This window comes from Oncorhynchus nerka, linkage group LG20, assembly GCF_034236695.1.
Source record: "Oncorhynchus nerka isolate Pitt River linkage group LG20, Oner_Uvic_2.0, whole genome shotgun sequence".
NCBI lineage: Eukaryota > Metazoa > Chordata > Actinopteri > Salmoniformes > Salmonidae > Oncorhynchus > Oncorhynchus nerka.
The window spans coordinates 335,301-353,603 of NC_088415.1; the positions used below are offsets into that span (position 1 = coordinate 335,301).

Below are 18,303 nucleotides of genomic sequence, written 5' to 3' on the forward strand. Positions count from 1 at the left end.
CGCTCTACCACCCCCACAAGGGCCTCCTCTGAAGGTAACCGCTACCGCTCTACCACCCCCACAAGGGCCTCCTCTGAAGGTAACCGCTACTGCTCTACCACCCCCACTGCTCTACCACCCCCACAAGGGCCTCCTCTGAAGGTAACCGCTACCGCTCTACCACCCCCACAAGGGCCTCCTCTGAAGGTAACCGCTACTGCTCTACCACCCCCACTGCTCTACCACCCCCACAAGGGCCTCCTCTGAAGGTAACCGCTACCACTCTACCACCCCCACAAGGGCCTCCTCTGAAGGTAACCGCTACCGCTCTACCACCCCCACAAGGGCCTCCTCTGAAGGTAACCGCTACTGCTCTACCACCCCCACAAGGGCCTCCTCTGAAGGTAACCGCTACTGCTCTACCACCCCCACAAGGGCCTCCTCTGAAGGTAACCGCTACTGCTCTACCACCCCCACTGCTCTACCACCCCCACAAGGGCCTCCTCTGAAGGTAACCGCTACCGCTCTACCACCCCCACAAGGGCCTCCTCTGAAGGTAACCGCTACTGCTCTACCACCCCCACAAGGGCCTCCTCTGAAGGTAACCGCTACTGCCTTTTAAAGGGAATGGAAGTATGAAGGTACTTCACTCAAAAAAAGGGTTTAATATGTATATTTACATACCATTCAAAAATATGGAGTCGCTTAGAAATGTCCTTGTTTTTGAAAGAAAAGTACATTTTTTTGTCCATTAAAATAACATCAAATTGATCAGAAATACAGTGTAGACATTGTTAATGTTGTAAATGACTATTGTAGCTGGAAACAGCTGATTTTAATGGAATATCTACAGTTGAAGTCTGAAGTTTACATACACTTAGGTTGGAGTCATTAAAACTAGTTTTTCAACCACTCCACACATTTCTTGTTAACAAATGATAGTTTTGCCAAGTCGGTTAGGACATCTACTGTGTGCATGACACAAGTAATTTTTCTAACAATTGTTTAGACAGATTATTTCACTTATAATTCACTATATCACAATTCCAGTGGGTCAGAAGTTTACATACACTAAGTTGACTGTGTCTTTAAACAGCTTGGAAAATTCCAGAAAATTATGTCATGGCTTTAGAAGCTTCTGATAGGCTAATTGACATCATTTGAGTCAATTAGAGGTGTACCTGTGGATGTATTTCATGGCCTACTTTCAAACTCAATGCCTCTTTGCTTGACATCATGGGAAAATCAAAAGAAATCAGCCAAAACCTCAGAAAAAGAAATGTAGACCTCCACAATCTGGTTCATCCTTGGGAGCTATTTCCAAACGCCTGAAGGTACCACGTTCATCTGTACAAACAATAGTGCACAAGTATAAACACCATGGGACCACACAGCCGTCACACCGCTCAGGAAGGAGACACGTTCTGTCTCCTAGAGATGAATGTACTTTGGTGCGAAAAGTGCAAATCAATCCCAGAACAACAGCAAAGGACCTTGTGAAGATGCTGGAGGAAACAGGTACAAAAGTATCTATATCCACAGTAAAACGAGTCCTATATCGACATAACCTGAAAGGCCGCTCAGCAAGGAAGAAGCCACTGCTCCAAAACCGCCATAAAAAAGCCAGACTTAGAGGAAAAAGGGGGATGCTTGCAAGCCGAAGAACACCATCCCAACCGTGAAGCACGGGGGTGGCAGCATCATGTTGTGGGGGTGCTTTGCTGCAGGAGGGACTGGTGCACTTCACAAAATAGATGGCATCATGAGGTAGGAAAATGATGTGAATATTTTGAAGCAACATCTAAAGACATCAGTCAGGAAGTTAAAGCTTGGTCGCAAATGGGTCTTCTAAATGGACAATGAGCCCAAGCATACTTCCAAGGTTGTGTCAAAATGGCTTAAGGGCAACAAAGTCATTGAATTATATCACAAAGCCCTGACCTCAATCCTATAGAAAATGTGTGGGTAGAACTGAAACTTCTGACCCTCTGGGAATGTGATGAAGGAAATAAAAGCTGAAATAACTATTATTCTGACATTTCACATTCTTAAAATAAAGTGGTGATCCTAACTGTCCTAAGACAGGCATTTTTACTAGGATTAAATGTGATCACGCTCTCCGCAGCCAATGTGAGTAAGACCTTTAAAAAGGTCAACATTCACCAGGCCACAGGGCCAGACGGATTACCAGGATGTGTACTCCGAGCATGCGCTGACCAACTGGCAAGTGTCTTCACTGACATTTTCAACCTCTCCCTGTTCTAGTCTGTAATACCAACATGTTTCAAGCAGACCACCATAGTCCCTGTGCCCAAGAACACTAAGGTAACCTGCCTAAATGGCTCCCGCTCACGTCTGTAGCCATCAAGCGCTTTGAAAGGCTGGTCATGGCTCACATTAACACCATCATCCCAGAAACCCTAGACCCACTCCAATGTGCATACTGCCCCAACAGGTCCTCAGATGATGCCATCTCTATTGCACTCCACACTGCCCTTTCCCACCTGGACAGAAGGAACACCTATGTGAGAATGCTATTCATTGACTACAGCTCATCGTTCAACACCATAGTGCCCTCAAAGCTCATCACTAAGCTAAGGACCCTGGGACTAAACCCCTCCCTCTGCAACTGGATCCCGGACTTCCTGGCGGGCCACCCCCAGGTGGTGAGGGTAGGTAACAACACATCCGTCATTCTGATCCTCAACACGGGGGCACCTCAGGGGTGTGTGCTCAGTCCCCTCCTGTACTCCCTGTTCACTCATGACTGCACGGCCAGGCACGAGTAGAAACACCATCATTAAGTTTGATGATGACAACAAAGACGATACAGCCTATAGGGAGGAGGTCAGAGACCTGGCCGTGTGGTGCCAGGACCACAACCTCTCCCTCAACGTGAGCAAGACAAAGGAGCTGATCGTGGACTACAGGAAAAGGAGGACCGGCAACTGCTCGGCATCTGACCGTAAGGCGCTACAGAGGGTAGTGCGTACGACTCAGTACATCACTGGGGCCAGGCTTCCTGCCATCCAGGACCTGTATATCAGAGGGTAGTGCGTACGGCCCAGTACATCACTGGGGCCAAGCTTCCTGCCATCCAGGACCTGTATATCAGAGGGTAGTGCGTACGGCCCAGTACATCACTGGGGCCAAGCTTCCTGACATCCAGGACCTGTATAATAGGCAGTGTCAGAGGAAAGCCCAAAAATTTGTCAGAGACTCCAGTCACCCAAGTCATAGACTGTTCTCTCTACTATCGCACGGCAAGCGGTACCGGAGCCCCAAGTCTAGGTCCAAAAGGCTCCTTAACAGCTTCTACTCCCAAGCCATAAGACTGCTGAACAATTAATCAAATGGCCACCGGACTATTCCATTGACCCCCCCCTCCATTGGTTTTGTACACTGCTGCTACTCACTGTTCATTATCTATGGATAGTCCCTTCATCCCTACCTACATTTACAAATGACCCCGACTAACCTGTACCCCCGCACATTGACCCTGTAAATAGTCTCGTTATTGTTATTTTGTTACATTTTATTATTTTTTTTACTTTAGTTAATTTGGTAAATATTTTCTTAACTCTTCTTGAACTGCACTGTTGGTTAAGGGCTTGTAAGTAAGCATTTCACGGTAAAGTCTACTCTTGTTGTATTCGGCTCATGTGACAAGGACTTTGTGACTGTGGTAACTCGTGAAAACGGAATGATGGAATAATGTCCAGATAATGAGATAAAACAATAATAGCCTTGAAGGCTAATATAAATATTATCTGATTATTTTTGACAAGACAAACATAGGCCTACCAGTTAGAAAATCATTTGTAGACTAGATTAAATAATTAACTAGGCCTAATACTGTTTTCAACAATGATTTAATGAGATTGATTGTGACTTTACTAACAATTTAAATAAAAAATAATGACATTACCAACCAAATCACAGTTCTGGTATAACCATATGTAAAGAAGGCTCTTTACTAAAGAGAGGTAGCTGTAGCTAACTAACTCTAGGTAAACATGAACTCTCTCTCCTCTCCTCCCCCAGACACATTCCCCCTCCTCCAGCAGCCCCACCAAGCCTGAGGAGGAGGAGGAGCCTAACTCTGGGGCCGTGACCCAGCAGCTGAATGGCAGCCCTGCAGCCTCCGGTATTGGCCAGCCTCTGGATCTGCCCCCACTGGCCCATCCAATCCCGTGTGCCTTAGCAAGCAGAGACAACCAAACAGAGGAGGCCCCCTGTTGCCTTGACGACTGTCCTTCAGACGGAACACTAACGAAGGAGGCGTGATGAGGCTTTCCCAGAATGCACCAGGGTGTTCTGAAAAAGCTGCCCCTTGATTTTGTCATGTAGTTTTATTTTATCTTAACGATCAGAGGTGTTTCTCCATGAGTCCATATGTATGTTAGCCCCTGCCTACCTAAAGCACCGCCCCCATGGCCCGTCGCTATAGTAACCCCAGCCCACTGTCTCATGATGTTCTGATGGTCCCTCCCTACTGTTAATATTCCTGCCGGGATCCTTGCGGTTAGACTTGAACTACGGTGTTTAGTAGTAGTGTGTTTAGATACACTAACGTCGACACTACTACACACTGTTGGCTAGGTGCCTGGGTTTGGTTGCCGGGTGTGTCGGTTGTTGCCATAGGGACCTCATGGTGAGCTCAGAGTTCCAGGAGTGTTGGACTCTAGAAGTGTCAGAGGAGGATGACGAATGAATGAGTGCAGTGTTTGTGTGCTAAATAAGCCCGGTTTACCACCAATAATGATTTATTAGTGTTAGCCGCGCCACTAACCACCCAGAGCGCGTGTTTGCATTGCTCTAACCCTTCAGTAGCATTTGCACCGCCGCACCGCTAATGCATTAGCATGCTAACGTAGCCCACACCTTGAATAACATGAGCACTTGCCCTAATATGTTATCATGCTAAGTTAGCCTAGCCCAGCTGTATTTAGACCCCCTGACCACAGATGTAATGTATGTACGCACCTTAACCTGACGCTCCAACGTATGGAAGCTCTTACCCCTATATTAGATTATATCCCCTATGCTCTGATTGTATATCCCAACAGAGAGCACTTACTAATGTTGGATTCATTGATTTAATATTGATTATTATTGACCAGACCCCTAGACAGTTTGTCTGACCTGATGAAGTCCCTTGCGACCTAGGAAATCACTTTGATCATTGACCTCAAGGTCTATTTTAACATGGCCTTTGTGTTGTGCAAACGAGACCTGTTTGAATGTGATCAGAGTAGGGCTGCACAATTCATCCAAACCGCAATATTGACATGTGCAATATCCATATCGCAATATTTTGCAACCCCACTCAGCCGCGTGTACGGTCCGTTATTATAGTTGACTCTGTCGTCCCTCTCCTCTTGCGGCTGCTTCCTACAACTCAAGCAGCACAGTTCCTCTTCTGTTAGATTCACTAGAAGCTTCCATGCTGTTCTGTTAAGTCAAATGCAGTCAACACATTGTTCCAAAATAGAATGATGCTGCTTTCCACTTAGCTTCTTAATATAAATCATTATATTTCTCTGGTTCCAACTGTGTTTTGATCGATCACAGGTCAAATTGTAATATGTGTTCAAAGTAAATCAAATGCGCCAATATGGTGCAGCCCTAGAACGGCGTGGTCTTCAGAAGAAGCACATTTAGTTTTAAAAGGAATCCTCTAGCAGGTCAAAACATTCACGCGATCAGAGATAGAGGACATCTTTGTATCTGTACCGTTATTGCATCTATAACAGTATGGGCAGCTCTATTGAGCCTAGCTTCATTTTAAAGTAGTCTATTTTCTTCACAGTTAGCTAATCCCTCCCAGTTTGACATGACTTCAACAGGGTCACCAGGAGGGATCAGCCAATGAAGTTGGGAGGCCCACACAGTCGACTACATTAAAATGGTGGAAGCGCTCAATGGCGCTGCCCAGGCTAATACGGCCTGTTGGCCAGTAGAGGCCTCTATCATTCTCTATGGGCCAAGTATGGTGCCACGTCAGAGGACGGGAGGGTCAGGGCTTAAAGGTCAGAGTGCTGACGCTACCAAGCTCCTCTTCTGACTGGCACCTTGTCTAAATGAACCCAAGGCTGCATCTGAAATGGCATTCCCTGCGTAGTGCATCAGAAGCAGTGCATTATAGGGGGTAGGTTGCCTTTAGAGACAAGACCTGATGAAGTCCCAAAGCATAGGCCCACACTAGCCTTGTCAGCTGGCTGGCCAATCAGGACAGGCCTGGTAGCACCGCCTGGTGATTGGTTAGCAGTTTCCACGGCGATAGCCCAGCATTCTAAGCTCTTTATCTAACAGGAAGCACTTCCCCCAAACCACTTAGCCAATCAGCAGGGGTTTAAGGTGAGAACAGTTGCATGTTCCGCCCACAATCTAAAGATCCTAAATAGTTTTAATGTTAAACTCTTTATGTTGTCATCATTATAGTAGAGGATAAAGTATCATTTTAATAGGTCTCCTCTGAGACCAATCAGAGTATTGACTTGATTTAATGTTAGTAGGAGACTACGGAGAGATAGCAGAGAGGAATCAGTTAATGTTAGTAGGAGACTACAGAGAGATAGAAGAGAGGAATCAGTTTTAATGTTAGTAGGAGACTACGGAGAGATAGCAGAGAGGAATCAGTTAATGTTAGTAGGAGACTACAGAGAGATAGCAGGGACTAAGTTCTACAGGACTGTCAGACAATAGTAACCGTGTTGGACTAAGTTCTACAGGACTGTAGTTGACACAAACAGAAAAGGTCTGGCTGCTAAGTAGTCCAATTGCAGGCCAAACTACCGTAGTAGAATGGAAATAACCCCCGCAGAGCGCACAGTTGCCAGAACAACCGTAACATCTGAATAGAGACAGCACTTCAACCCACATGGGTTTGGATTTCTGCGGCTCATGACTGTGTTGTGGGACTGTTTACAAGCAAATAGAGAGTTTTGGAATTAATTCCTCATCAAGTATTTGGAACAACAATATTTTAGGGATATCTAGCAGACAGAGTTGAACCTGGATGGAGAAGAGCCCCACTGGTCATATAATACCCAGCATGACTAGACGACTACGACTCATACATACATATACAGTATAATACTTTAACCTTTAACCTTTCATTACTGTAGTACAATAAAACGGACCACTGCAGGTCATGAGTATGGCTCTTCAGCCAGGAGGAGTGGTGAGCTTATTTATGTCACTCCACTATCTGACAAAATTACACACAACCCTGTCGACTCGTTCCTAACGATACTTACATACATATATACACAGTACATATCTCCAACCACACAGTATCAATATACACAGTACATATCTCCAACCACACAGTATCAATATACACAGTACATATCTCCAACCACACAGTACCAATATACACAGTACATATCTCCAACCACACAGTACCAATATACACAGTACATATCTCCAACCACACAGTACCAATATACACAGTACATATCTCCAACCACACAGTACCAATATACACGTTAAATATCTCTTGCTCATGTCTCTGTGCTCTCTGTTCCCTCTAGGACCGTTTCTATTGGCTGTTTTCTGACCCCGCCCCTAACCACCCCCACTAATATTCTATATCGTGATGAACTTTTCTTAGTGATTATCAGTTTCTCTGTAAACTAGCCAGAATCTGGAAGGAAAAAAGTAAACAACAAAAAGAAATCAAACTGTTTTATTCAATTGTACTTTAAACTGTGTTTTTTCTTACTATTTTGAATGTCTCTTCTAACCCTTCTATCAAAGCGTTCGTTTGGAGAGGCTTTAGCCAACCATAGAGATGTAAACTGAAAGCGTTCGTTTGGAGAGGCTTTAGCCAACCATAGAGATGTAAACTGAAAGCGTTCGTTTGGAGAGGCTTTAGCCAACCATAGAGATGTAAACTGAAACCATTCAATATATGATCCTTCTCCGTATTTGATATTACGCCATCGTTCGTTTAAAGACCACTTCGCCGTTGTTACTAAGTTAAGTATCGCACGTCAAAACATTTTAAAATAATCATGGTCTCTGCACTACGTTGGTATATTCTGTTTATCGTCCCTTATAAAGATTTAATGGTCAACTCGTCAAGTGAAGCTGAACTTTGCACAGAGTTAGAAGTCTCACATTACCACCCTGAGAACCAAAGTCCCCCTCCCCCGTTTCCCTGCCATGATGGTATGCCCCAAACCAATGACCTATCAAGAGATTCTATGATGACGTCACAGCACGTGTGATTGGTTTACCCCTATTGAGTGGAGTTTTGTGATGAGTAGAACAGAACTGTGTTGGATGCTGTAGGACTGTTATGTGTCAGTACATGGATGGATGAATAGCTACACCGACTGACTGGTCCAGACAAGATGAGCCTGCAGGGAAAAGAGACAATGAGACATTCCAAATGGCACCCTGTTCCCTATAATAGTGCACTACTTTATACCTTGTGGTGCAGGAAGGTTTTCATTTCTGAGACTCTCATGGTCCTCGTCACGAGTAGTGTTCTAGAAAGGGAACAGGATGTCGTTTGGGATGCTGCCAGGGAGATGGCCAGTCAATTCAGGTCACATGGCCAGGTCACATGATTATTTTATGACATCATCCAGGTGTCAGTCTAAATCTCTGTACTACTACATCACCTTCTCAACCAACTAACATGTATACTACAGTACATCATGTAAACTAGCGGGAATGTGAGTACATCATGTACTGTAAGCCACACCCCCCCTAAACAACAACATCCGTAAAGGATTCCTCTTCATTATTATGATTATTGCTGTTATGATATTTATTGGTATAATTTGTCATTGTTAGCTAAATGGAAACACCAGAATGTTGTTGTGGAGAGGGCTTTTATATTCTTATGGCTGTGGAGGAAGTGATGTCAGAGGACAGGAACAGGAAGGAAGGAGAGGCGTGATGATGTAAAGATGGTCATGTTTGTTGGGAAATGACATCCAGTGCTGAAATAAAATTTATTCTTATAGGAAAAAAATGAACTTAGCGCTGTCAGTGTGTTCTTTTGATCTTTCTGTTTGGGCCCAGTTAGTAAGTGGTCCTTGTTATCTGGGATCCTTGGGACGTACAACTCTGACGTCACTCAATTGAAGTTGAAATGATAAATGGTTAGTGTCATTTTGTTGGTCGGTGGAGCAGGCAGGCAGAAGACCAAAACGCGACTCTGGACGGTGCAGCCTTCCAGTCAGAGCGGTGGTGGAACACGGTCGGAGCCGAGGGAGCTGCATCGGGGGGACTTCGACGGGCTGCGAGAGTGATGAGGTCGACGCTGTCTCATCCACTAGTTAAGCTCAAGGCCAGGAAGCGATGTGGAAAACATGACATTTCGACAGAATATGAAGGCTTTATTCTGGGGGGGAAAATCATTCAGCAAAATGCATTGACAATTCTCATTCCAGCTTATCCCGAGTGTGGGAATTCCTCCAGGTCAGAGGGCAATTCCGATGAAGGACTGTGTTCCACAGCTAGTTACAAGTGTGTCAGAGTGGTATAGCCAGTGAAGCCTGGGGTTTGACACCATCCACATTAAAAATCTATTGGGCCGAAATATTAGACGTTTTTTGCAGTTCCAACCGAAGACTGCAGGCCAAAGCCGATTGAATTTGGAAGTTGTTACTCTGCTTGGCAAAGATGGATCTCGATTCGCGGCAGACCCTGGCAACGCACAATATCACAAGCACTGTAAAGCCGAGGTGCTCAGAGCTGAGGAGTTAGGCCAGTTCGTTGAGCTGAGTTCGCAGGCTATTCCTTTGGTTCTCAAAAGACTGGAAGTCTGAGCCACCTGCTCTGACAGGCGTAGGTTTGCGGCTCTCATAACCAGCCGAGGCAAAACCAAGCCACCATGTTCAGTGAAAGGGAATTTATGGAAGTTACCCAGGAAAGTGGGGGTCATGATCTGTGTGTTGCAGGCCATAAAACAAACTATAGCTACAGGACCAGTCAAAAGTTTGGACACACCTACTCATTCAAGGGTTTTTCTTTATTTTTACTCTTTTCTACATTGTAGAATAATAGCAAAGACATAAAGGAAGGACTGTCAACAGGATGTGCTTGGCCTTTTAACAGGATGCGCTTGGCCTTTCAACAGGATGCGCTTGGCCTTTCAACAGGATGCGTTTGGCCTTTTTAACAGGATGCGCTTGGCCTTTTCAACAGGATGCTCTTGGCCTTTTCAACAGGATGCTCTTGGCCTGTTAACAGGATGCGCTTGGCCTGTCAACAGGATGCGCTTGGCCTTTTCAACAGGATGCTCTTAGCCTGTCAACAGGATGCGCTTGGCCTTTTCAACAGGATGCGCTTGGCCTTTTCAACAGGATGCGCTTGGCCTTTTTAACAGGATGCGCTTGGCCTTTTTAACAGGATGCGCTTGGCCTTTTCAACAGGATGCGCTTGGCCTTTTCAACAGGATGCGCTTGGCCTTTTTAACAGGATGCGCTTGGCCTTTTTAACAGGATGCGCTTGGCCTTTTCAACAGGATGCTCTTGCCTGTCAACAGGATGCGCTTGGCCTGTTAACAGGATGCTCTTGGCCTGTTAACAGGATGCGCTTGGCCTTTTTAACAGGATGCGCTTGGCCTGTCAACAGGATGCGCTTGGCCTTTTTAACAGGATGCGCTTGGCCTTTTCAACAGGATGCTCTTGGCCTTTTCAACAGGATGCGCTTGGCCTGTCAACAGGATGCTCTTGGCCTTTTCAACAGGATGCGCTTGGCCTTTTCAACAGGATGCTCTTGGCCTTTTCAACAGGATGCTCTTGGCCTTTTCAACAGGATGCTCTTGGCCTTTTCAACAGGATGCTCTTGGCCTTTTCAACAGGATGCTCTTGGCCTGTCAACTGGATGCGCTTGGCCTTTTCAACAGGATGCTCTTGGCCTGTCAACAGGATGCTCTTGGCCTGTTAACAGGATGCTCCCAGTTCCCACTGCCCTGTCTGGGTCTGGTTACCACACACGTCTCATGCTGTGACGTAGAATGAGTTTCATCTCTGTGTGGCCTGTTCTGCCACGCAAAGGTCCACTCTGTTGCGTCTGTAGAGTGTGCCGTCGTCATCGTCCACAAGAAACGGGGAGCGACCCTCTTCAGACAGGAACCGAGCCGCCACCGTCCTGTGTGGTCACCTGGTAATGGTCGCATTTTGATCGGATCTCCAATGTTCAAGTCAGGGAGGTTTCTGGTGGCCACGTCATAGTGAGTTTCTCTGTGACACCCACAACCACAGAGGGCTGCAGCAAGCTGGGTGCCGCGGCAACGATGACTTGACATGAGCTGCTGTGTGGGCCTACTGTCCATCCCCTCAGTGGGCATGTTGCGCCACTACAGTTTAGCTGCCCTTACGTCCGTACCGTTTAGCTTTGCCCTCTTGCTTAAGCCTTTCACTATCTTGACCGCTGACTCTGCCTTTCCATTGGCCGGTGGCTGGTGAGGGGGAGGTGACATGTTATTTATTTATTTAAACTTTAACTAGGCAAGTCAGTTAAGAACAAATTCTTATTTACAATGACAGTGGGTTAAATGCTTTGTGCAGGGCCTGAATGACAGATTTTTACCTTGTCAGTTCGGAGATTCAATCTAGAAACCTTTCGGTTACTGGCCCAACACTCTAACCACTAGGCTACCTGCCGCCCCAAAGAGTAGTTCACTGACCGGGAATTGAACCCGGGCCGCGACATGAGTGAATCCCCACTCCTCTGCAAAAAAAGTTTTGAACATCTCGGAATCAAATTAAATTCTAATCAAATTTTATTTGTCACATACACATGGTTAGCAGATGTTAATGCGAGTGTAGTGAAATGCTTGTGCTTCTAGTTCCGACCATGCAGTAATATCTAACAAGTAATCTAACAATTTCACAACAACTACATTTTACACACAAGTGTAAAAGAATGAATAAGAATATGTACATATAAATATATGGATGAGCGATGGCCGAACGGCATAGGCAAGATACAGTAGATGGTATAGAGTATTTTTATTTTATTTATTTCACCTTTATTTAACCAGGTGGGCTAGTTGAGAACAAGTTCTCATTTGCAACTGCGACCTGGCCAAGATAAAGCATAGCAGTGTGAACAGACAACACAGAGTTACACATGGAGTAAACCATTAACAAGTCAATAACACAGTAGAAAAAAAATGGGCAGTCTATATACAATGTGTGCAAAAGGCATGAGGAGGTAGGCGAATAATACAATTTTGCAGATTAACACTGGGGTGATAAATGATCAGATGGTCATGTACAGGTAGAGATATTGGTGTGCAAAAGAGCAGAAAAGTAAATAAATAAATATAAAAACAGTATGGGAATGAGGTAGGTGAAAATGGGTGGGCTATTTACCAATAGACTATGTACAGCTGCAGCGATCGGTTAGCTGCTCGGATAGCTGATGTTTGAAGTTGGTGAGGGAGATAAAAGTCTCCAACTTCAGCGATTTTTGCAGTTCGTTCCAGTCACAGGCAGCAGAGTACTGGAACGAAAGGCGGCCAAATGAGGTGTTGGCTTTAGGGATGTTCAGTGAGTACAGTATATACATATGAGATGAGTAATGTAGGGTATGTAAACATTATATAAAGTGGCATTGTTTAAAGTGGCTAGAGATTTGAGTCAGTATGTTGTCAGCAGCCACATGGTGGCTGTTTAACAGTCTGATGGCCTTGAGATAGAAGCTGTTTTTCAGTCTCTCGGTCCCAGGTTTGCTGCACCTGTACTGACCTCACCTTCTGGATGAAAGCGGGGTGAACAGGCAGTGGCTCAGGTGGTTGTTGTTTTGTAATGTTTTTAAAATTGTATAAACTGCCTTAATTTTGTGGGACCCCAGGAAGAGTAATGGGGATCCATAATAAATACAAATAAACTCAGCAAAAACATCCCTTTTTCAGGTCCATGTCTTTCAAAGAATTTGTAGAAATCCAAATAACTTCACAGATCTTCATTGTAAAGGGTTTAAACACTGTTTCCCTGCTTGTTCAATGAACCATAAACAATGAATGAACATGCACCTGTGGAACGGTCGTTAAGACACTAACAGCTTACAGACGGTAGGCAATTAAGGTCACAGTTATGAAAACTTAGGACACTAAAGAGGCCTTTCTACTGACTCTGAAAAACACCAAAAGAAAGATGCCCAGGGTCCCTGCTCATCTGCGTGAACGTGCCTTAGTCATGCTGCAAGGAGGCATGAAGACTGCAGATGTGTCCAGGACAATAAATTGCAATGTCCATACTGTGAGACACCTAAGACAACGCTACAGGGAGACAAGACGGACAGCTGATCGTCCTCGCAATGGCAGACCACGTGTAACAACATCTGCACAGGACCGGTACTTCCGAACATCATACCTGCGGGACAGGTACAGGATGGCAACAACAACTGCCTAAGTTACACCAGGAACACACAATCCCTCCATCAGTGCTCAGACTGTCCGTAATAGGCTGAGAGAGGCTGGACTGAGGGCTTGTAGGCCTGTTATAAGGCAGGTCTTCACCAGACATCATCGGCAACAACGTCGCCTATGGGCACAAACCCACCGTCACTGGACCAGACAGGACTGGCAAAAAGGGATTTTCACTGACTAGTCACGGTTTTGTCTCACCAGGGGAGATGGTCAGAATCGCGTTTATCATCGAAGGAATGAGCGTTACACTGAGGCCTGTACTCTGGAGCGAGATAGAGGTGGAGGGTAAAGTCATGGTCTGAGGCGGTGTGTCACAGCATCATCGGACTGAGCTTGTTGTCATTGCAGGCAATCTCAACGCTGTGCGTTACAGGGAAGACATCCTCCTCCCTCATGTAGTACCCTTCCTGCAGGCTCATCCTGACATGACCCTCCAGCATGACAATGCCACCAGCCATACTGCTGGACAGTATGCAAGACAGGAATGTCAGTATTCTGCCATGGCCAGCAAAGAGCCCAGATCTCAATCCCATTGAGCACGTCTGGGACCTTTTGGATCGGAGGGTGAGGGCTAGGGCCATTCCCCCCAGAAATGTTTGAGAACTTGCATGTGCCTTGGTGGAAGAGTGGCGTAACATCTCACAGGAAGAACTGGCAAATCTGGTGCGGTCCATGTGATGCACTGCAGTACTTACTGCAGCTGGTGGCCACACCAGACACAGACTGCTACTTTTCATTTTGACCCCCCTTTGTTCAGGGACACATTATTCAATTTCTGTAAGTCACATGTCTGTGGAATTTGTTCATTTTATGTCTCAGTTGAATCTTATGTTCATACAAATATTTACACATGTTAAGTTGGCTGAAAATAAACGCAGTTGACAGTGAGAGGACGTTTCTTTTTTTTGCTCCGTATATAATTCTGTTTGAGAGAGAGGTGAAGTGTATGAGTTGGAGAAACTAGGAAAGTGAACTGAAATATGTAGGTTGTCCCTAGAGAGTTGTAGAGAGTTGGAGTGTGAGAAACTTTCATAGGGGCTTGCTTTAATTCGTCTCGCTGTCCCGGGTCCTTCTATAAAAGAAAGTGTGTATTTTCCTGACTTCACTCCCAATGTCCAAGTGTTACTTGGATCCAGCAGGTCGGACACATTTTATTCACTTAGGAATACGGGCGTATCCTCATAATAATGAATGTACATATGTTATACAAGTTTACAGTGTATGTACACAATAGGGGGTGTAGATCAATTACTAAAGTAACTTGGAAAGTTACTGGTGTCCAAAACACTCTGAAACCACCCGTCCAAATGACTCTTGACATCACACAACATTCTCTGGGCCTCAGTACCACTCTCTCTCCCAAGTCTTGTATCTAAGTAATTATCTTCTTTTGCATATCTGTAAAAGCCAAGTCATGGCATACAAGCAGGGCTGAATTTGAGCCGAAACCTGCCTGAACAGCATCCGTCTCCTGTACCTCTTGTGGCGTGAACAATGATTTTCACTGTTTGTCATATCAAAAATAATTTTCACTGTAATGTCAAAATAAATTTCACTGTAATGTCTACATTATTTTCACTGTTTGTAATGTCAAAATTAGAATAGAAGCAATTTGAGTCCATTCAAACGGACTCTGTAATTCTCCTGCCTGCATGTGGAAACGTGCCTGATAAGAACAGATTTGTGTTGGGCCGGCCGGACTTAGCCCGTTTGCGCAACATTGTAGTCTATAAAGACCAACACGTGGCCATTGCTGTGGTGAGAGAGAGAGAAGCTGTCTCTCACAGAACTAGAATGAGATTCACTTTATGATCTCCCTCTCACTCCTCTGATAGACATGAGCCGGCAACTCATCTCCAGCGTTGCACTTCATCGTGTATTTCCTTATTGTAGGGTGCTGGGGATGCTGCAGCACCAATGATCAATTGAAATACATTTGCCAAAGTTCTAGAATTACTGCTGTCTGATCAGAAAGAAATGAAATCATTCCATAAACTACACCAGCAGTTGGCCTATAATTTAACCACAGAGGATCAATAGTTTATTTGTAAGAAAATAGCCTATCAGTGTATTGTGTGTAGCCCAATCAAAAGACATGCCTACAATCGGGAACGCACTGTAAAATTTGTCAGTGAACAGCATGCAGCCAAAACAGGCCTTTAGCAATATTTCAAATACTATCGCGGGAAAACACAGAGGTTGGAAAGCAAATGTATCCCGCTGAAAAAAAAATAAGACTAATCTGTCTGTAGGCTACTAAATTATCAACTTCCAAATAGGTATATTTAGCGAAAAGCATTGTTTAATTAAGTAAAATGAGAGAGAAGCTTTAGGCGCATGCGCATTGGCCATCATCGTGAGCTGCACATCATTGGGTGAGTGAGTCAGTGAAACTGGAAAGCTTTTTTAGGACTATGATTTCCCCTCATATTGTACAATATGTGTCTCAACACACCTAGGCTATTGATGGATTCAAGACAATCTCGTTTTTATTGATCTCAGAGTTTCAGTTTGACAGTGTCAAAGCAGCATGTCATGTCGATCATTTGTAAAGTTGTTCTGGTAAAGTCTCCAGTCATCTAAAATGATGTAGAATTGCATGAAATGCATTTATAAAAGGCACATTTTTTCCCAGACCCCAGGGTACAATTTGTTTTACCCATGTGAGCAACTTCTGCAAGTGCCTCTACTCTACTGTTCTATGCCAGTAGGCTACACTAACACAATGATATTGCATGCAATGCTTTATAATAAAATAAAATAAATTCATGCGTTCGAGTGCCTCTCTTGCTCTCACTTTTTGTTCCGGCACCGCCCAATTGACAAATTAAGCACTGGTGAGAGGCTATTAAACCGACGCTATAGAGTTTCTAAACTGTACTGTCTTTGCTACAGCACTTTTGGTGCTTTCAGGACATCTGGGAACTCGAGGAACAAAATTAGGTTAAATCATGCCATCAGTGATCTTGAGGTCGGAAAGTCGGACATTTAGAAAGAGGCCCGAGGTTCCGACTTGGAATTCCGAGTTTGATGACCGTTCAAAAAAAATCCCAGTCTGAGCCCGTTTTTTGTCCGAGTTGTCAAATGTCTCGAACGCACTGAGATTGGAGGTCAGATATTTCTGAGTTCCGCGTGCCCAGCTGTTTTGAACGTCGCATTAGAAACAGCATGTTCTCTCCAGGAACTTCTACTGTGACCAGAAGTGTTGTGGCGCGCGCGCAAGTTAGACTTTTGTTTGAATTACTTTTAATTCCGAGTGCGGAGTCCTAACTGGGTGAATGGGTGTGACACTTTTGGACGTCTAACAGTCGAAATGGAGAAAAGGTTTTAGAAGCAACAGCTGTGCTGGAATGTGAACAGTATGGGTGTCAGTTGTGATGGTATGGAGCGGGAGGATGAGGGTCAAGGACTGGAATGGTGGGTAGTGTAAAGACAGGAAGAAGAGAGATCATGATACAGAAAGCAGTGGAGCATCTCGTAGAAAAACACTTACAGAGGGCCAAGGTAGAAAGCAGGAGTAGTGATGTGTTGGAGTGGGAAGTGGTGATAGTTTGAGACCACAGGGCCTCATATTTACACCCTATCTGACTAACCAATGCTGTAGAGAAAGAGATACAGTAGGTGAAGTCAAATTAGCCCGGTTCATTGGAAACGGTAGATTGTTAATACTGTATTTTGTGGTAGCCAGGCTCAGCAAAGGTATATTCTGAAAATGGAAAAGCTTAATGGGAAGAATTTAAAAAGCCATGTCCCTGGTGATTTTGCTAGGTTGAAGGGAGGCAGAGTGATTTGAGGCCAAACGTTTGATGAGTCGGAAAGAGAGTAAAAGTAGTGAAAGCCTATCAGTGCTGCTGAGGTTTGAGAAGGTTTTGCCTGGAAAAGTACAGATAGGATTCCTTAGTTTCAATGTTAGATCATTTGTCCCATATGCACTGCAGTGTTTTCGATGCCATAGAATGGGACATGTAGCTGCTCAGTGTAAAGAAAATATGTACCAAGTGTGGAGGGGAACATGATGATGGTGACTGTGGGAGGGAACATAGTGCAGGATGCCAGTGGCGACCTGTCGTTCGGGGCAGGTGGGGCTCTAGCTCAAACAATATTTTTGGTGCCTGTTTTGCATGTTATTTTGGCATTAATACGTGTCACATATCAGTTTGCAACAATGTAAGCAAAAAAAAATTGAGCTAATAAAGCCTCTATACAAAGTTGGTCTCTTTTTGGCTTTCTGGAGTCAGGCAGCTCCAAAGTGCAGGTGTTTCAGCCCAGCTCTGGGCTTTCTGTGGTGGTGGGGCAGCCAGTGGGAAATACAGAGCGTAGAGGTTGGTAATGTTCTCCAGGCTGTATCAAAACCGGTCGTGATTGGGAGTCCCATAGGGCGGCGCACAATTGGCCCAGCATCGTCCGGGTTTGGCCGGTGTAGGTCGTCATTGTAAATAAGAATTTGTTCTTAACTGACTTGGGAGTCCCTGGGGACTCCAATCACAGCCTGGATTCGAACCAGGTACTGTAGTGACGCCTCTTGCATTGAGATGCTGCGCCACTCGGCACTGCCAAAGTGGAAAGGAGGTCCAGGAAAATAGATATCATTGTGGAAGCGGCTGAAAGATTTCTCTGCGGAGGACTTGCATGGAGTATTGTCACAAGCTGTACCACTCTCTCAGGTCCTAGAGTCTGAGAAGGGACATTTGAAGGAAGGAATAAGTGGGAGTTTTGGTTATGTCAATGTACTATTTTCATTTGGGTGAATTAAATAAGTTAGTTTTCCCTATCAGGTATGGATTTTCTTTTTACCTTGTTTTTTCAACCTGTCCATTTGGTGGTGGCAATACACCTTTTTGGGTTGTAGTCTGCCATAAAACCCACAGAAGAAGCACAGATAGAACAATGAGACAGATTTCACCAGGATGTATAAACGT

At 44.9% G+C, this 18,303-nt stretch overlaps 1 protein-coding gene across 1 annotated transcript in view; it reads left to right on the top strand.

The window, feature by feature from the left end:
* The window catches only part of LOC115120532 (constitutive coactivator of PPAR-gamma-like protein 2), a 119,198-nt gene extending 110,223 nt beyond the window's left edge, over positions 1 to 8,975 (top strand). Inside the window, 1 exon segment of the mRNA XM_065005105.1 lies at positions 4,024 to 8,975. Coding sequence (XP_064861177.1) covers positions 4,024 to 4,266 — 243 coding nt within the window. The 3' untranslated portion in view covers positions 4,267 to 8,975.
* Positions 8,976 to 18,303: the final 9,328 nt, after the last annotated feature.